Source organism: Zootoca vivipara, chromosome 6 (assembly GCF_963506605.1).
Source record: "Zootoca vivipara chromosome 6, rZooViv1.1, whole genome shotgun sequence".
NCBI classification, from domain to species: domain Eukaryota; kingdom Metazoa; phylum Chordata; class Lepidosauria; order Squamata; family Lacertidae; genus Zootoca; species Zootoca vivipara.
This window is the reverse complement of record NC_083281.1, coordinates 38,412,498-38,433,021: the sequence shown is the minus strand read 5'-3', so window position 1 is coordinate 38,433,021 and position 20,524 is coordinate 38,412,498. Positions and strand designations below refer to the sequence as shown.

At 45.4% G+C, this 20,524-nt stretch overlaps 1 protein-coding gene and 1 long non-coding RNA gene across 2 annotated transcripts; one reads left to right on the top strand and one right to left on the bottom strand.

Moving 5' to 3' along the window:
• Positions 1-59: 59 nt before the first annotated feature.
• Positions 60-13,873, bottom strand: ADPRS (ADP-ribosylserine hydrolase). Its single transcript, XM_035117436.2, has 7 exons — positions 13,498-13,873; positions 12,468-12,599; positions 8,818-8,914; positions 6,770-6,977; positions 3,008-3,195; positions 2,790-2,890; positions 60-2,188 (listed from the first exon to the last, which is right to left on the bottom strand). Exons 1-7 carry the CDS (start codon positions 13,688-13,690, stop codon positions 1,896-1,898), a joined length of 1,212 nt encoding a protein of 403 aa, XP_034973327.1. The 5' UTR covers positions 13,691-13,873; the 3' UTR covers positions 60-1,895.
• Positions 13,874-14,307: 434 nt separating this feature from the next.
• Positions 14,308-19,055, top strand: LOC118087506 (uncharacterized). Its single transcript, XR_004692832.2, has 2 exons — positions 14,308-18,223; positions 18,262-19,055. It is a non-coding gene; the product is annotated as an uncharacterized LOC118087506 (long non-coding RNA).
• The last annotated feature ends 1,469 nt before the right edge of the window (positions 19,056-20,524 follow it).

The window sequence follows — 20,524 nt, the reverse complement described above, 5'->3', positions numbered from 1 at the left end:
TCTTAAAGAAAAGAAATTTGCCTCTAGTATCTTCATTGCTAACCTAGTATATAGCGGATTTTTAGTTTTGTAAATACTTATGTTACATGCACTGTTTCATAGTAAATTTGGTTTTAAAATGCACTCTTGTTTTGTGATCAAAAACTGGTCTTCACTTTTGAACTGAAACTACAGTACTTGATTGTATTGACCCAACATCAATAAATCTTATTTTACAAAAAGATTTGCATTTCACATTACTGCCTGCAAAAATCATGCCAATGTAAATATTGTTTGTTTGTAAGTCACTTTGGGTTGCCTTGGGCAATCTAAAGCGACTAGCAAATTCAATAAATAATAATAATAATAATATTCCTTGTCTTTAGAGCAAGCCTGTTCTTTGATCACCACCTGTGAACATACAGAAGGTTTTCAAGCTGACCAGGATGAGCTAAGCCTCACTCCCATACTAAGGACTGACCCAGAGGCCACTGTATGCACAGGGAGACCTCACGAGAAAGGTTGCAGTGCCACAAACACTGACACCAACAGTGCTTTTGGTTAGACTTTAAATTCTAACAAACTCTAATTTGAATATTTGTTTCTTAAAAACAAATACAGAATTCAAACCAGGTAGGAGGATATCCTGAGCCATTTTCCTTGGGGGCATAGTACTACAGTGGTACCTCGGTTTATGAACACAATTGGTTCCGGAAGTCTGTTCATAAACTGAAGCGTTCATAAACTGAAGCGAACTTTCCCATTGAAAGTAATGGAAAGTGGATTAATCCGTTCCAGACAGTCCGCGGAGTACTTAAACTGAAGCGTTCATAAACTGAAGCAAACTTTCCCATTGAAAGTAATGGAAAGTGGATTAATCCGTTCCAGACGGGTCCGCGGAGTACTTAAACTGAAATGTTCATAAACTGAAGCATGGGTGTAATTGGTTCCGGAAGTCTGTTCATAAACTGAAGCGTTCATAAACTGAAGCGAACTTTCCCATTGAAAGTAATGGAAAATGAATTAATCCATTCCAGATGGGTCCGCAGCGTTCATAAACCGAAAATTCATAAACCGAGGTGTTCATAAACCGAGGTTCCACTGTACTTCTAACACCACCACAAAGTTCAGTGTGGGTAGACCAAAACTACAGAGTCAATTCCTGAATTTCATTTGAGTCACATGATCTGGATTTTGCATGTTTGCACAAATGATAGTCCCCAATGTGGACATCTGGTGGCACTGGAGTCCAGACAGGCATGTTGGTTGGACAGAAATGTGGCACCTGCTCCCCTTCAAACTTAGGAGAATGCATCATCCATTTGGCCTTTTGGTTTCTACTGAGGGCAGCAGTGTATTTTACTTTTTTATTTTAAATTTACTACTGGTAACACATTCCTGGTTATCAAAGACATATGTAAAATCTCCAGATTTCAAGTACTCAGAGATTACTCAGTTACAAGGCAAGAGAGTCCAGTCTTCCGTCCTCTAGCTTTTGCAACCACACAGGAAATCCAAAAGCAGTTTCTGTAGCTACCATGTGATGAATTTGCACCATAACAATGGATGGAAAGCAATGCTTACAAATCCTTGCCTTGCTCCCAGCAGAGCTCAGTGCCAAGGGTTCCCAACACTTGGGCATAGTGAACTGAGAGAGATTTGACTCCAACTGAGATTTAATAATAAAAGTCTAAAAATCAGGCTGTAAGAGGAGCGAGAAATTATGTATGCAGCAGAAAGCAATTGGCACTTTGGAGCAATTGGTTACAAGAGGAACCTTTATCTGCCACACAAAATATCCTAGGCATGTTTCCCATGAGGGAAAAGAAGCCCCACATTGCAAACGAGTTCTTCTTTGGAAGATGAAACAGAAACACAAATCTGATGTCCAGGTACAGGGTTCCTTTTTCCATGGCTCAAATCCGCTGGCAGTAAAGTTCGTATAAGCTGTCAGCCAACTTCTCTGTCTCCTCAAAAGATTCACAGCTATACTTCCAGCTTTGGGGCACCTGCTCTTCCCCATAATACGCCCCAGCTATTGCCCCAGCCATTGTAGCAATGGTGTCTGTATCCCCACCCAACGAGATGCAGTAGACAATGGTCCGTTGCAGACTGTTGAAGTCCTCAGGAATATCTGGGTGAGACTCCATGCAGCGCAGAAAGGAATAGATAGCAGTGGGGACAGAGCGCAGGGCTGCAATGTCATTGCCTGACAAAAGAATTCCCTTTAGCAAGCAACAGCTCATGCATTTGGCCTTCCACCATAAACTCTCATTATATTCAATGCAAAGTTATTACTATAGAAATGTGTATGTGTGTGTACACATACCATTATATACATGACCATTATGCCTCACATAAATCCACAAGCATGCTATGCTGGCTATAAACACATCGTAGTGTGCACCTCCAAGATCTGATATTTGGAATTGTGGCTACTCCAAATGCTTAAGTTGCATTTCTGCCTATCAACAGGTAGTTCCCAAAAGACCTAGCCACTAAAAACCTGTGTGTATGTGTGTGTTTAAGCTATTTATATCACAAATTTCATAACATCCTATGAAAATTTCCATCAGCCAAGTAAGCACTGTGTGAAGACAATTTATTGACTTAAACCTCCCACAACTCATCCACACTCTCACACACAAACCAATTTTGAGCAATTATTTTACTATTCTATCTACTTCTTCCCCAATGCTGATGATTTAAATAAACCACATGCTTGAATTTTATAATTCTACAGATTAGTGTTTTACTGTTTACTGGTCACAAAATGGGAGTCCATACCTTGTGCTCAATATTGTACATACCTAATTCTGACACCACATCTGATTTTGACACGGTGCTCTGCTCCAAAAATTCTTTGATCTTCTTTAGACGCTTTGAATATGGCAACTCTTCATAGCCCAGCCTGGAGATGAGAGACTAGGTTGAGGCATGTGCTTCAGGGGGGAGGGTATGCTGCCCCCTTGTGTTACATCCAAGTATAAACGTAAACCTGCCCTCAGATGGCTACGGTATTACTTACATTCGTGCATCTGCAACAGACTTGTCATCTGCTTCCACTTCCTCCATGTGGCCTATCAGCTGCTCCACGAACTTCTCCCGATTCAGCTCTACACCCTGTAGAGCGTAGTGAACTGCCAAAGCCTGCAGTATGGCTCCATTATAGCCCAAGGAATTGGAGTGGGTCAATTCAGCACTCAATTTGGCAAACTGCAGAGGCAGAAGACATTGTTGTAAAAATTAAGCCTGAAGAAGGGTGCATGTCTTAAACCAATTGGGTGCATGTCTTACCTGCCTAGCATCTTCTTTGACAGATGCTGTCAACAAATGTTGTAGGAAGCAGTGACAAAGCAGTCTAAGGACTTCCTTGACTTTCTGACTTACACACAGTATCAATATATGCAATTGAACCTAAGAAGGTAAGGCAACCCTGCTGGACCAGGCCACTATCTGAAGTTGAATGTGAGAAAATTCAGAACATATTAGACAAACTCATGGAGGTAAAGCTGTCAGTGGCTTCTAGCCATTATGCAGTATCCCTCTGAATACCGTGTTTCCCCTTTTTTAAGACGTAGTCATTATATAAGCCATAGCAGGATTTCTAAGCAATTGCGCGATACAAGCCATACCCCGAAAATAAGACATACTGATAGACCCTTCACCCAGTAGCAATAACCCCCCTCCCGCCAGCCAACCCCCCCTTAAAAATATCTCCATTTTGCTGTCGCTCCACAGACACGTATTTCCTTTAAAAGCTTGTAAAAATGCACTGAAGAGCCGTAGCTGCTGGCTGCCGAAGCCTCGTGACCTCCGTGAGCGCGTCTGTCTCTCTCTCTCCCCCCGCCCCCTGCGTCTCTCTCTCTCTCTCTCTCTCTCTCTCACACACACACACACACACACACAGAGAGAGAGAGAGCACCCACCTCTCGCTTCCCCCCACCTTTCCCTTCCATTCTATGCGCCCACCCCTGAGTTGCCTGTTGATTTCCTCTTGACGGGAGAGGGGCGATTGAATGCAAAGGCTGTTTTCCCTTTAAGGGAGAGATCTCCGTGTGCGCGTCTGTGTCCTCTGTCTCTCTGTCTCTCTCTCTCTCTCTCTCTCTCTCTCTCACACACACAGAACCCACCTCTCGCTTCCCTCCACCTTTCCCTTCCATTCTATGCGTCCACCCATGAGTTGCCTGTTGATTTCCTCTTGACGGGAGAGGAGCGATTGAATGCAAAGGCTGTTTTCCCTTTAAGGGAGAGATCTCCGTGTGCGCGTCTGTGTCTCTCTGTCTCTCTGTCTCTCTGTCTCTCTCTCTCACACACACACAGAACCCACCTCTCGCTTCCCTCCACCTTTCCCTTCCATTCTATGCGTCCACCCATGAGTTGCCTGTTGATTTCCTCTTGATGGCAGTCTCCTGTGTCTGATTGTTGTCTCCTTGCAGCCTTCCTTTCTACCTTATGCTTGCTTGTCTGTGGAGCTGCCCCTTTAAGGATTTGTAAGTAGTCTGGATCGCAGTCCTTGCCTTGGGGACTTTTTTAAAAAAATTAAGGACTTTTTCCTTCTTGCTGTTTGTGAGCACAAAAGTTAAACTGCCGGTCCTAGCTTCCTTTACCCACAAAATTTTACCTTGCTAGCTCAATTGCTTCTTAATTGCTACCATTTACCAAGTCAGCAATCTTAATTGCTGTTTAGCTGGCTTCTTTGTTCTCAGCAGGTAGCTTCTTTGCTATCAGTGATAGCACTACAAAGTTCTGGTTACAGGTAGGTAGCCGTGTTGGTCTGGGTCGAAGTAAAATAAAAAAATTCCTTCAGTAGCACCTTAAAGACTCATACCAAAATAAAACTTAGTTGGTCTTTAAGGTGCTACTGAAGGATTTTTTTTATTTTAGCACTACAAAGTGTTACATTGTTGGAACTTAAGTCTTGGGCAGCTGGCTAGTAGAGATCCTTATTTGCTTTACTATAGGCTACTGCTAGGACTGTATCACACAGATAGATTCCATTATACTGGTTTAGATTTAAGAAGCTCCAGTGTAGCAGATTGCTATTAAGTGAGTCCCCACATCAGAGGAGAGAGAGAGCAGCCCTTTGCGAACATCCCAGGGCTGGGGAGAGAGGGCTGGGCCAGGGACGCACACCTCCCTTCCCTCAGACTCATAATAAAAATACGAGTAAGACATCCCACCAAAAATAAGCCACCCTGTGGTTTTTTGAGAAAAAAAAGTAATAAGACGGTGTCTTAAAAAAGGGGAAACACGGTACGAGTTGCTGGGGAACATAAGTTAGAAATGTTCTGCTCAGGTCCTGCTTATGGGCTTTCCTTAAAGACCTTATTGAACACTATGAGGACAGGAAGGATGGTGGACTAAATGGCCCTTTAGCCAGATGCAGCATGGCTCTTATGTTCTTAGCCTGTCTCCACAGTGGCTGAACCGATGCTTTCAGAAAGCCCACCAGCAGTACATGAAAGCACTACCCCCACCCTTGTTGTTCCTCAGCAACTACTATTCAGAAGAATTTTGGCTCTGAATCTGGTGGTAGTTATTAGTGAATTTACTTTCCTTGAATCTGTTTCATCATTTTTTACAAGCCATATAAATAAGTGGCCATCACCACAACTTCTGGCAACAAATTATAAAAATCCTGAATGAACTTTTCTAAACTTCTCTGATATCACAACACAAAAAGAATTCTCTTCAATCTGTTCTGATACTGCTCCTTAGTCCGATGCTACTACCACCCAGCCTAAGACTTTTTGCATGTTACAACATAACTCTTCTCAATGTCATGACCGCACAGTTCATGTGAGGGGAACTGTTACACACACACACACCGTTCACTGACAAGTCCCTGAGAGCTCCCACCAACACTACTATAACAGTAGGCACAACTGCAGCAACTTCCTAAGATATTGGCACCACAATGTGCAGGACCAAATCCTGTAACTCTTATCTGACATCCCATATGCACTGCAACCAGCAAATGGCTGCATTGGAGAGATTATGGGGGATGATATTATTGGATTGCTCCTTACAGAGTTTATGCAAATATTACAAAAACATTGGCCCATGGAGATATGAGACTCTTGCATATTTCGGCTAATTAAACCAACATTTTATTATTTATTTATCTGTCATCTAAAGGTAAAGGTAAAGGGACCCCTGACCATTAGGTCCAGTCGTGACCGACTCTGGGGTTGCGCGCTCATCTCGCATTATTGGCCGAGGGAGCCGGCGTATAGCTTCCAGGTCATGTGGCCAGCATGACAAAGCCGCTTCTGGCAAACCAGAGCAGCACATGGAAACGCCGTTTACCTTCCCGCTGTAGCGGTTCCTATTTATCTACTTGCATTTTGACGTGCTTTCGAACTGCTAGGTTGGCAGGAGCTGGGACCAAGCAACGGGAGCTCACCCCGTCACAGGGATTCGAACCGCCGACCTTCTGATCAGCAAGCCCTAGGCTCAGTGGTTTAACCACAGCGCCACCTGGGTCCCTTATCTGTCATCTAATATGCAAATTACATGCACAAATAAAAAGTGCCATCCAGTTTAACAAAGCAATACACACACACACCCTTCCAAAAAACATGCACATCCAGAAACAGCAATAACCATCATACATGTCAACATGGCACTGGAAAGATGTTAATGCCAGCACTTGGTAGGTCTCACTGGAGACTGCATTCCATACACACAGATATGTACATCCAGCCTAGGACACTGTTTGTGATGCGCTTTTATTGTTATGTAGTCAGCATTATTTCAGCAGGCTAGGTATAAGAAATTAACAAACCTTCTTTACGTCTTGAACGTTAGAGTAAGCTAGTGAAATGCCTGCTACTCTCATGGCACCACCATTCCCATACGAGCCTTTCCCATTAAACTGCTGTCTCGCTGGCTCAAACACATCTCTGCATTTGGGGCGGAGAAGTTTCTTGAATACAGTAATCACACTGGCGCCATAGGTCCGGTCAGGGTCTTTCTTGTATTCTTCAGCAAACCTGCAGGGAGACTATGTTAAAATGCAAGTCCACTTAAATTCTGTGAGCTATCACTGGACAGCTGTGAATATGAAAAAAGAATAGTGCCTAGCTGGTCCTGTTAGCAGGGTGAATTTGGAGGATATATTTATTTCATTTATGAATTGCTTCCCATGAAACATCCCAAAGCAATTTACCAATAAGAACACCAATTAGAAAACACATATAAATACAATTTCTAGGCCAATGAAGATAAGACTACGTAAGAACATAAGAATAGCATTCTATTCTCACAGTGGCCAACTAGATGTCTGTGGAAAACCAGCGAGCAAAATATGAACACAAGAGTACACTCCCCTCCTATGGTTTCCAGCAACTGGTATTCGGAAGTATTGCTGCCTCCTACTGGAAAGGCAAAACACAGACATCATGGCTAGTAACCACTGATAGCCCTTGCCTCCACAAATTGGTCTACTCCTCTTTCAGCAAACCTGACCACTGCTCTCTCCTAACTCTAGATCATATATGAACAAGTTAAAAAGCACAGATCCCAGTGCCAATCATTGGGGCACTGGGATAAAAATTTCCACTTAAAAGGCTTGTTGAAAGAGGAAGGTCTTCTACAGGTGCTACTTAATCAAGTTAAAGTTCGCAACTCTATTTCACACAGGACGTAGATTCTTCTCAAGCCCTCTTCAACAGTATCTTAGGGGCTGTCCCTGTGTGTTTAGGAAATGCATGCAAAGAAGCACCCTAGACCAGTGTTTCTCAACCTTTTTGGGGCCAAGGCACACTTGTTCCATGAAAAAAAATCATGAGGCACACCACCATTAAAAAAGTTAAAAAATTTAACTCTGTGCCGCCCTATATTGACTATATAATTATGACTGTAAGAAACACTTGCCAATTGCTGTGTTGGTTGCAATCTCCTGTAATAAGGCTTCACAAGCCGCTGATTTCTCTGCCAGCACAATCCTTTGCTCAGCAAGTTTCAGGTTGAGCTCATCCAGCCAGCTTCTTTAAGTTTGTCTAAAACCACCCTCCCGTGGTGGTGGCTGTTGAGAGCTGCGCTCGCCCCGCGTCGTGACCCTGCCGGCTTCCTTTCCGGCGGGTCAGTGTTGGTTATTGGCGGCCGCCAGGCACGTGACAATGCAAATCGCCCTTCTCGTCGCCGCACATCACGGCACACCAACCAGCGTCTCGTGGCACACCAGCCAGCGTCTCGCGGCACACTAGTGTGCCGCGGAACAGCGGTTGAGAAACGCTGCCCTAGACGTTGCCAAACATGCACATCTCTGTAGTGGAAACAATAGCTTTTCTTTTCCTTGCCTAACATAAGAAAGAAGGGCTGAGAAATTCCTCAAAACCTGGGAAGAGAAATGCTTACATAAACTCTCACCCCTTTCCCCACCATGCTTCACAAAATGCCTCCAGGACAACATTTCATTTTTGTTAAAAACTGGTATGGTTGGGTAAGCATGCAGGAAACTCTACACAAAGATGCCTTAAGTTGCACTCATATACTGAGAGCTAAGTCCCAATGAACAAGGTAGATTTTACTTCTGAGTAAATCTGCACAGGATCATTGCCTTTTTAAATTTTCAAAAAACAATGTGAACATGCAAGTTCCCACTCCCACGGAAGCAGTTGAGAAGTGTTTGAGGATACAGAAAGGAATGAATAAATCATCAAAATAAAAAAGGACAGAGTCCATTTCAATGATTTCTTTGTCCAACCCATCAGTCCATCCAGCCCATTACTCTGAACTGTGACTGGCCGCACCTGTCCAGGATTCTCAAGCTGTGAGAGATTTTCCACACCTACTCTTCAAGATCTCTTGTAACTACAGGACCCTCCTTACCGCTTTGCCATATCCACTTCATCGAAGTCCTGCTTGGCTAGTAGTGACCTCACTATCGAGTGAGTCATAGCTGTGTCATCACTGTAGAAGTGGATTCCTAGAAGGTAGGAAGTGCAGAAATGTCAGCATATGATGGATAGACTAAAAACCTTGTGGATGTGTGCTGTGTTCTTTTCCCTTTACTCTTTCCCCTCAATAAAAATTTGGGAAGAGTAATTAACTGATAAAGAGGTATCAGGCAATCCCAGATGGAAGAAGGTCACTCTGTAAACGTTCCAAGAACTTCACCCATTCCTGAGTTCAGCATAATCTTAGCATTCAAAACACACACAAGTGGGGCTCAGATAAAACCTTCATTTGGTGGGGAAAAGAGATACCAGAGCTCACAACCAAACACTCCCTGTCTGCAGTTATAATACTGGCACTGTGTAATAACAACAACGATAAACAAACAAACAAACATCTTATTATAACATATGGCAAAATTAGGTTATTTCCATGGCAATAGTCAACAGAATTTCCAGAGCATAATGTTTTTTCATTACACCAAAGGCTCACCAATGTTCTTAATTTGTCATTGTAACTATTTTGCTTTAGGTAATTGTCAGCTGACTGTTTATTTTGCATTTTATTTTCCTCTGCTCCAGATCCCTGCCACAATGTGCACATAGGTCTTTTTAGTGTCTACACCCAGATTATTTATTTTTATATTATGTATAATACACAGTTGTTGTTATTATTATTATTATTATTATTATTATTATTATTATTATTATTATTATGCTTGAATTTGTATTCCACCCTTTTCCCCAAAGCAGCCCCTGGGGCCACAGAAAGTGGTTGGGCCCCTCCCTCATTGTTATTTGCTGCTTACTGAGGACCTTTTTATTTTATGAGGTAAACAATTGTTTTTATGTGCTAAAAATGGCTGTCACTCTCTCTTTTTGTCATTGTTTTATGGAATCGTAATGCTGTAAGCCACACTGAAGGAACTGTTTTTACTCTAAAAGGGTGGGGTGTACAAGTTTTCATAAATACATATGCTTGCCAAATTAGGATTAAATCTCATGCACCTGCTGAAGTGGTCATTGAGAGCTTATGCTCTAATAAATTTGTCGGAGTGATATCCAATAAAGTAGTTTTATTAGTGCAAGGATTTCCATTTGCACAGTGGAACTTCCCCTCCCTCTCCTCTCCTCAAGCACTCCTCGAATTTGCTCTAGATAATTAGGGGAAACCCAGAATAAATTTAAGGGGGTTTCAGAGAAAGGGAGGACATGTTTTGTTCCACAGCCAAAAGTTCCTGCACTAATGGAACTCCTTGATACCGCCCTCAGTCAATAAAGACTCTTGTGGGATCTTACTCTTCAAGCATAAAAAGAAAGCATTTTTAAAACAATTTATATCCCTTTCACTGTAAAAAGAATGCTCAGAGCAGCTGACAAGCAGGGCTGGCCCACTCATGAGGCAAGGTAAGGTGACTGCCTTGGGTGGCAGGATCCACAGGGGCAGCAGATCTAGCATCCAAGGAACACATCACCCGCTGCTGCCACCAGAGTGTTAAAAATTCCCAAGGGGCCAGGTGCATTTTGCAACTAGCACAAGTCCAATTGCAACCACATGGAGATCTCTGGATGCCAGGTTAGCAACTGACATTGCATACAGCTGGCCTCTCCAGCTTTCTTAAGAAGATAAGATGAAGAACTTATTTATTGCATTTTTATCTCACCTTTTTCTCCAAGGAGTACAAGGTTCAGTTAATCCCTACAATGACCCTGTGAGGTACCGTAGGTTAAGTGGCTGTGACTGGCCCAAGGTCACCCAGTGAGCTTCATGACTGAGTGGGAATTTGAACCCTGATCTTCCAGGTCCTAGGATGACACTGTAACCCCTACACCACACTGGCTTCCTAGAGTACTTCTGCTATGGGGCAGCTATATAAATTAAGTAGGTAAATAAATAAATACAGTGGTACCTTGCAAGACGAATGCCTCGCACAACAAAAAATTCGCAAGACGAAAGAGTTTTGGGACGGAGCCAAAAAGTTTGGGACGGAGTTTGGGACGGAGCCAAAGCGCGGCGGTGCGGGGGCTGCCCCTGCCTGTCTTCCCCGAGCCAAGGGGAAGACAGGAGGCGGCAGCCCCGGCAAGCAGCACCGCGCTTCAACTCTGTTCCCCGGAGCCAAAGTGCGGTGGTGTGGGGGCTGCCCCCGCCTGTCTTCCCCTTGGCTCGGGGAAGACAGGAGGCAGCAGCCCCGGCAAGCAGCGCTGCGGCTCTGTCCCCCGGAGGCGAAGCGCGGCGGTGCCGGGGCCGCCTGTCTTCCCCGAGCCAAGGGAAAGACACGAGGCGGCAGCCCCACTTTCTCCTGCTCGCCTCGGCGGCACTGGCGCTGAGGCAGCCAATCCCAGGCAGGCCCGAGGGCAAGCGCAGCATGCGGGGGGCGAGCAGGAGAAAGCGTGCAGCGGCTGCGGCGCTGAGGGGGCTGACCCGGGATCGGCACGCTTTCTCCTGCTCCCCCCGCGCGCTGCGCTTGCCCTCGAGCCGACCCGGGATCGGCCGCCTCAGCACCGCCGCCGCCACAGAGGCGAGCAGAAGAAAGCGTGCGGTGCTCATCCTCGGGCCGGCCCGGATTGGCTGTCTCAGCGCCGCAGCCGCAGCACACTTTCTCCTGCTCGCCTCGCGCGCTGTGCTCGTCCTTGGGCCGGCCCAGGATCGGCCGCCTCAGCGCTGCCGTCGCCTGGCTTCCCCGAGCCAAACGAGCAAGCGCCGCTGCCAGTTCCCCGGAGCCCATAGGAACGTATTAATTAAATTTCCATGCGTTCCTATGGGAAACAGTGCTTCGCAATATGAATTTTTCGTAAAACGAACTGACCGGTGGAACGAATTAAATTCGTCTTGCGAGGCACCACTGTATGGGGGAAACAAAATGACACATAGAAGGATTGGAAATATTTTCATTAAAGCTTGAATTTGTTTTATTCTGGATCGTTTTATTTGATGTTTTAATGTGCTATAAACTGCTTTGAGGTTTTGTTTCTTTAAAATACAAAGTGGTATAGAAATGAAATTATTATTATTATTAATATTAATATTATTATTAATAATAAATCTCATGGGGGGAAATGGAACCTAGACATTCTGTTGTGGCAACTGCAACCTATGCTTAAGGTGCTGTTTGGTGATTAGTGTACAGTGGTACCTCCGGTTGCAGACAGGATCCGTTCCAGAGCTCCGGCCGGATCCCGAGGTTTCTGCAACCAGAGGGACTGCTGCTGCGCATGTGCGCGCACTGCGAAACCCCAAAAAATACTTCCGGGTTTGCTGCGTTCGCATCCTGAAGGATACACAACTGGAGGTGTGCGTATCCAGAGGTACCACTGTATATATCTGAGTTTCTAGCACTGCTTCCACAGTGGCCACTATCCCCAATGCCATCTGTACATCCCGGTGACCAGGAGATGTGGCTTGTATCCTCCCATCCCTCGGGAGGAAATGGCAAGGGCTGCCTCTGGGGTCTCCTGGGGTCTGCAACCACCTGGCATGATTCAGAGTGGGGCTCTTCCCCACCTTTGATTCCCACCTCAACCAGCAGGGAAGGCTGCTTTGATTCCCCCCACCCCACGTTGTCCCTGATGTAGATCTTTACTCACCTAAATCTTCCCTATGTGGATTCGTATAACCCCCTTGTTCCTGCCGCAAATCTTCACACTCCCCTTCTTCCCCGGCTGGGGAGGATGTTTTGTGGTTTGGCTCAGGTGCCAACCTGTCCTGGGCCGGGCGTTCTGACAAGGCATTAAAAATAACCAAAATAAAAGCACCCGAGTGTTATTCATCACCCTCTGGACTCCATGCCCCAAATCTGTACAGTGACCTTACACAGAGCCAGGAAGCCATTTCTTTAAAAGTTTCCATCAGAAATAAATTCACTTTTTGTCCTCTGCACCTTCAGGCTTGGCCATAGCTGTCAAGTTTTCCCCTTTTTTGCAAGGAAGCCTATTCAGCATAAGGGAATTTCTCTTTAAAAAAGGGAGAACTTGACAGCTATGGGCTTGGCTTTCCAAGGTGTCTCTCTCTCACACGCACACACTCATATACAGCATCTTCTGTTACCTTGGGTGGTTCCCACCCAACCTGTTTGCTGATTTTGAGAACGCAGAGAACCCTACTTAATGAGGATTCACTCCGATTTGTCTTGGGCGCCGTGGGGTCAAATCATTCCTTTGTCTTCCCTTTATTGCAAAACAAAAAAACCCCGACCCTTTCGAGAAAGCGGGCTTGTTGAGCAAGACCTGCAAAAAGCCAGCTTCAACTGCGCAAATTGAATTTGCGGCCTCTCTAGGCAGCCCCAAGCAAGGGGAGCTTCGCAAGGAAGGGCTGATAATCCCACGACACGAAGCCTTCCTCTCGTGACTGCCCACCGTTTACCGTGGAGAAAATGTTACAGCCCCGAAGACACACCGAGGCGTGAGCCGCCCCTACCCCTCTGGAATAAATGAGGGGCGGCGGAAAAGGGTCGCTTGCCCCAAATAAATTGGGGGCTCTCCCTCCCCCACACAGCCCGAAAAGGAAGGGCCGCCTCCCTCACCCCTGAGGGTCACCATCTGCTGAGGTAAAAGCGGCCCAGCTGACGCCGGAGGCGGCCGAGCCTCCTTCGCCCGCCTCAGCCCCTCCTCCTTTTACCTTTCTCGGGTGGCTGAAGCGACCGCACGAAGCGTAGCAGCTCCGCCAAGTTGACCGTCTCGAAAGCTTCGAAGCCGCCGCCCAAGCAGTCGCCCAGCAGCGCTCCGAGCAGGCAGCCCCGGAACCGGCTTCGGCTCAGCACAGAAGCCGCGGCAGCCCCACCGCTCCCCACCGCTGCCGCCGCCGCCGCCATCTTGGCTCCTTTCGTTCGAGGCGGGAAGAGCGGCGCCCGGCGGCCACGTGCCGCCCCCGCGCGGCTGCAATAGACCCGCTTAGCCGCCGACTGGAGGAGGTGGTCGCTTTCGCCGCCCCGTTGCCCTTGTAAAAAACAGCATTTTGTGTCTCGTTGTGTTTTCCCCTCAGCCGCCCTTTGTTTAGGCAGAGAATGGGGCGGTGTAGGGCATAGCAACAAAACGAAACAAAAGACGGAAGAGATCTGAATAGAACAGACCGCAGGCAAATGTAAAAAAAAAAACCATTTAAAAATGCTTGGGCAAGCCTGGCATTGTTACAGCACAGCATCAAGACGAAGAAGAAGACGACGACGACGAAGAACTCTTTCTTCTCTTACTCTAAATGCAATAAAAACAAATCCCTTTCTGGAGTAGCGAAATTCCACCGCGGAATAGCTTTGTATACTAACAAGGGCATGCGGACACACCTGTCATTTTGTGTCCTCGGGGTTTTAGGGGTGTGGGGTGTCAGCTACTTCAATAGGAAAAGGGTTTTTTTAAAATCTATTTTGGCACCTCACATCACTGCTTGATGCATAAAAGTAGTGCTACCTCTGGAGTTAACAACTTGGCGGGAGTCTTAAGCTTGTTGTGCCCAGACACGGGCTTCAAATGTAATTTCACTTCTTGGCTCCCTGCGAAGCCAGGTAGCAGATTTTAGGTGCCATTCATGAGAGCAACGTGGGAGAGAAAGACAATTAGATCTGACCTGTAGCAGGCACAATTCCCAGGAAGTTATTCTGCACAAGCCTTACCAAAATATTGTACTTATTCCCCAGTAACTTGTGTTCTGTATCGGAGATTCCAGATTATATGTTTATTGAGCATTCATCTGGATACACTCACACCGAGGTTATACAACCAGCTAGTGGTTGTTATCTTATAGGGTGGCAATGACCAGGGCCAGAATAATCCTGGTCAGGCCATAAAAGCAAGAGGAACTCCATTTTCTAAATCTCTCTGCCTCTGATAGAAAGTAAATTAGACAGCACTTTGCACACAGGCACAGCATGTTTGCACATCTAATGCAAAGATCTAACCACACACAGCACTTCTAAGAAATTCTAGCATAAACCACAAGAGCAAGAGGATGTAGCCCACCGCAAATTATAAGTAGAGCACAACCACAATTGTGCCTGTAAAATTCCACATAGACACGTGTATGAAGGTACCAGGTACATAACGCCACCTAGTAGAGTTGGGCGGGTGACTTTGCATCTTGGGGTGCTCTCTCTTGATTGGTTGATGAAGTACTGCAGAAAGGCTGATCTTCACTTCACTCTGTCAAAAAGGTATAAAAGCACTCTGTGTATGCCCATGGGTCGGGCAGAATGAGGAATGGTTTTTTCCCTACTGCTCCATATTGTTTTGCCGACAAACCAATAATAAAATTGTTCAACTGCCTGAGATTTCGTCTGGTCAATTTGGGAAGCCAGTCATCCACCTTACATTTCTGGTGCCGTGCGTGACTCGGATGAGGGCATTTCCCTGAACCAGAGGCAGTCCCCTTTTGCCCCACTGGACAGGGCGCAGATTCCTAACGGCGCCTCTGGTCTGGTGCACACCGGCAGACTTTTTCCGGAGGATCAGAGGTGGCCCTTGAGTTTCCGTGCCCTGGACGAAGAGGCAAAAGGACCGAGGTTGGAAGGGAAGAACAGGAAAAGCCGGCTGGGGTAAGTAGAAAGGGAAAAGGTACCTTGAAGGGAATTGGCCCCCTTTAATGAGGGGAAGGGAGATCCTGATCACATCTCCAGCGTGTTGGTAGTACTCAGTTAATCAGAGGTCAACTGGGAAAACCAGGCGCTTTGGGTAAGAGGCAAAAGGGAGGAGGAAAATGTGTATGTTAGTAGTCAGTAGGGAGGAGGTCCCTTGACAAATAGATACTTAGGAAACAAGGAAAAACTGGGAGGTAGAGTGTGGTAAAGTGTCCAATGCATGGTATGTGTGGCAAAGTTTGCAGTGTGTGCTGTGAATGAGGGGATACTTTACAGGGCCATAAATGGGAGGAGTATGGTCAAGAGGAGGGAAAAATGTGATTTCCCTAGAATTCATGATAGATAAATTCAGAATGTCATAAAAGAAATTTAATTTACAAGTCCTGCCAACAACAAGTTCAGAGAAAAAGGGTGGCGCAAACCAGTATTCCCCCCCCCCAGAGAGAAGAAAGGCATTTTGAGAAAGAAGATGAAGAGAAAGGCAGTGGTTAAACAGCAACAAATAATGGCTCAAGGACCAGTGAGGAACCAGAAGGGGTTCAAAGGTCACTGGTGAAGGTCAGTTGCTAGGACGGAGATGTCTCGGTCAATGTAAAAGAGGAAGGAAGAGTGTTCGGAGAAAGATGGGACAAGGGGGTCCCAGCAGAAGAGAGTTCGTCGGTTTGGCAGGCATGGCAAGGAGCCATGGTCAAGGTGACTTAAGAGTTACCTGCATCTGGACTTTGTTATAAACATAGGCACCCAGTATTCTGTTTTTAAATATCCTTGAAACAGCCCCAAAAAGCCAAAAGAAGCATCAGACTGATTTTATGCCTAAAAGGGCTGTACAAACAGACAGCGGAGGATTGGTTCAGAAAAATCATCTCTGCAACCTTTAAAATGCTATTCACCACACTAGAAATGAGGCTACCGCCGCACAGGATACTGACAAAATGCCAGTAATGGTGCTCAGAAAATGTTTTCATATGCTTCAGCTGGCTTCAAAAGAAAAGAAAAGGAAAAAATCATGTACTTAAGTAGTTCACAACGCAAGAGACAATAGATTTTATTTGAACAATTAACATCTTTTCCCCAAGTCCTGTTGGAGCTGTGCAGATTTTAATTTTGGGGAAACTTACAAGAATGGGGAAAAAGAGACATTTGAGTCCTTCAAAAAGCAAACTACGTTTAAAAAGGGTTTTACCCTCCTACCTGCAACCCCATTTCATATGTCTTTGTGACAGCAACATGTTGGAAAAATTGTAGAACTGCATATTTTAATGAAATGAATGTTTATCAACTAAAGAATTCAGGATAAGGTAGAAGGAAGTTATACTGAATGGAGATTTGTGTGTAAAGACATTGTCTGTTTGAATCTAACACTACCATTGGAAGACAGGCTGCGAAAAATCTCAAGCAGTCTCTCAAACCTCCGGCAGAGATGTGTGGCGTAACCCCCCTTATTTGGTTACACAAGCGATTCTGCATGATTTGTATTTGCACAACTTGCTTTCTCCTGCAACCTGCACTTAGAGACTGTGGCTGTGCCTGGCTGGTGTTGCCATTTCGGACATTCTATTGTGTGACATTGTGTGACCAAGACCGTTGCTGTGAAAGTAGGGAGAAAAAGATGTTATGCTTTGGAGGTCCACATTTCAGCTTACAAAAACACTACTGCTCTAAATGCTTTGACTTTAAAAATTTTATGTCTCACGGAAACAGCCCGTTGCTACAAAGCAGCTGTAAGTTTTTTCTTCTTCTAGAAACCACAAGACTTTGCATAATTTGAAAAACAGGCTTCAGTATCCTAGCAGAACTCAGCCGTCGGCAGCTGGATGGGAGGCAAATACGGATTTAAAGGACCCCTCCTTAACCCTGCACATGCATGAAGTTCTGTGGAAGGAAAGAGAAACCACGGGGAGATCCTGAAAGATGGACCAGACGTGGAATCCTGTTGCAAGCCTTGTGAAATTCGGCAAAGACTGCTGTAAGGCACTGCTGCTATATCCCAGAGATGACTTCTCAACTAACTGCTGCTACATCCCAGAGATGACTTCTGTGTGCCAGACACACCTCAATGTCCAATACGTGGGACGCACTACCTCGGAGAGTTTGGTGGTGGACTAACCAGCAAGAAGTTCTAAAACAGCAGCGGCAGCTACAAGGACAATCTCTCTCCCCCCCCCCCTCCTTTGTTTTTTATCTACAGGAAATCACTCGAGCGAAGAGCGTGTAGCCTTGCGGAGCCTGACACGATGGTTCCAGCCTGACGCTAGCGAGTCCCTGAGTGAATCCTTGAAGGAAGGGAGACGAGACCCTCTTCATTCCTAGGTGGTGAGGTATCCATTCCATCCGGTGAAAGTGCCTGAGATGACCCCCTGGATCCACACCCTGCTGTACCTAATCAGGAGTGGGTACCCAGCGCACGGTGCACCAGTTTCCCCTTGCAGCGTCTGACCGGCAAAAGACGCCCAGCGCATGGGAAACCGAAGTAGCCCCTGCTGTGACACTCCGGACGCTGTCACTCGACGCACGGGTTGAGGAATGTCCATCTTATGCAGCACCAAACATCAAGGAGACAAGGAGACGCAGTAAATCTTAGACCCTTATATATGTATGTATGTATGTATATTTGTATGGGAGGCATCAATTGAGTGGGACCCACAGTAGAAGTCTACCTGCCCCCAAAGCAGTATCCTTAATTTGGAAGGAAGGGCAGTGTACCTGCCTCACTTGAGCGAACAGACCCAAAACAGTTTCAGAAATTGAACCATGGGGTGGGTTCCAGCAACTCCCTAGGTCATACAGATATGGGGAGGGTTCCAGCAACTCCCTAGGTGATACAGGGCTATAGCTGGGTTGGGGATGTAACTGGAAGAGCTGGCCAGGTGCACCCCTCAGTTCTGGCTTTGGAAATGATGGGAGAAGCTTCTGGTAGTCCACTGATATCTAATGCAAGCCTCTCCTGATTCTGGCAAACTGGAACAATAGCCATTCTTTCTGTAGCCAAATGCTCAGCTAGGACAAACCTCCAATTGTTATATATATATATATATATTCCTGGCCTTTAGAACTGTGTAGGAACTTTTGAAACCCACTGATTTGCATTGAAGCCCAGTACTGAGCTGAGAGAGAACTGTGTATTTTCCTGCTGACATAAAGTTTTGGAAACAGTGGCTAAAGCCCCTTGGCTTTTAGATTTCCAGCAACTATAGTATCCTAGTATCTCTGAAGACTAGTGTGGCCATTATAGATTCATGGCCCACCTGAGAGAAAGAACCCTTTGTTGCCAAAAGTCTGTATTGCGATTTTTTTGTGTGCCTCAAATGGAAATGCAATGTAGTAGAAAGTGGCACTTGTGCTTCGACAAAAATGATGTTTGTATAATGCAAATATGTGTTCCCAGTTAGGTCTAACACGAAGGCTAAAAACTTCAACAGAAAATGCTTAGGAGTTATGGAAATAGATTAATCAAAAGCTGAACCAGGCTTAAATTCAGCAAGCATTTTTACTCTGCTTTATAGCATCAAGCTGAAGCAGAAAAAAAAAAAACTTTCATGGTTATTTTACACTGACAGTTCTGCAGACTGAATGCCTTAATCTACAGGCTCTCAGAGTTTGTGTATAGCCCTATGAATTAGCTGATGGTGTCTATCCTAACAATGAATTATCCTTTCCCCCTTAGGAAAGTTTCCAACCCCATGTGTATGTGTGGTAGCATTTTTAAGAAACTGCTTAGTAATGCACGTTATTCACAAGTTTTAGAAACACTAGCTTGTATACCTTAAGTTAAGAAGTTTCAAAATGAAGGTCTGAATGTGCCAGGTAACAAAATTTAGGTCAGTTTGTAAAATATTTTGCTATTTGATTTAAGAAAAGCAATGTACTATGTCTTTAATGACTGCTAGTTCCTGATCACAGCCGGAGGTTCCTGGAACCTTTTTAGTTCTGGTGACACTAAGAAACATTTAACAGCCTTGGTCAGGTATTTTAACTGTTCAGTAGAAAAGGCAGCCCCCACCCCGAAGTTCTCTATCTGCCTTGCACTATTTCCCTGGAAGTCAAAACCTAACATTTGAGCAAGCTTCCAGTTAGCCTTCTTCTGCCCTACATACCTCTTTGCAGCCCAGCAATCTTCTGAGGGCTCTGAACTAGCATCTGTATACAACCAGAGTAAACGTGTTGAGAGTGATGTTAAAAACATTAAGAAGCAGGCTGATTTGTACCACAAGGTTAGCCTAGACGGTGCAGGTCTGCCCAGTGTATGGAGTTAGATTAGTTCTTGGCTCCCAGGTTGGTCATAGTTAAAAGAGATTCTGCTCATAATATTAATTTTCTTTCTTATTGTCTTAGCCCTATGCAGAACCTTGGTCTGTATAAAGCTTCTGGTAGCCCTTCTGAGACAAGCTGAATAACAAGCCTGGGAAAAGTCAGCAGAAGCTTCCTCACTTACTTTGCTCTCTGTTGCCCATCCTTTGGCCTAACATTGGAGCATGGGAAGCTGCTGGCTCCTCTGTAGAATCATAGAGTTGGAAGAGACCACAAGGGCCATCCAGTTCAACCCCCTGCCAAGCAGGAAACACCAGGAAACACTGTAGTGCGATGGGTCAATCAAATGGAGATGCAGAAACACACCTGTTCTTCATCTCCATATTGAAGAGGAGGGAATATAGGGTGGCAATGACCAGGGCCAGAATAATCCTGGTCAGGCCATAAAAGCAAGAGGAACTCCATTTTCTAAATCTCTCTGCCTCTGATAGAAAGTAAATTAGACAGCACTTTGCACACAGGCACAGCATGTTTGCACATCTAATGCAAAGATCTAACCACACACAGCACTTCTAAGAAATTCTAGCATAAACCACAAGAGCAAGAGGATGTAGCCCACCGCAAATTATAAGTAGAGCACAACCACAATTGTGCCTGTAAAATTCCACATAGACACGTGTATGAAGGTACCAGGTACATAACGCCACCTAGTAGAGTTGGGCGGGTGACTTTGCATCTTGGGGTGCTCTCTCTTGATTGGTTGATGAAGTACTGCAGAAAGGCTGATCTTCACTTCACTCTGTCAAAAAGGTATAAAAGCACTCTGTGTAT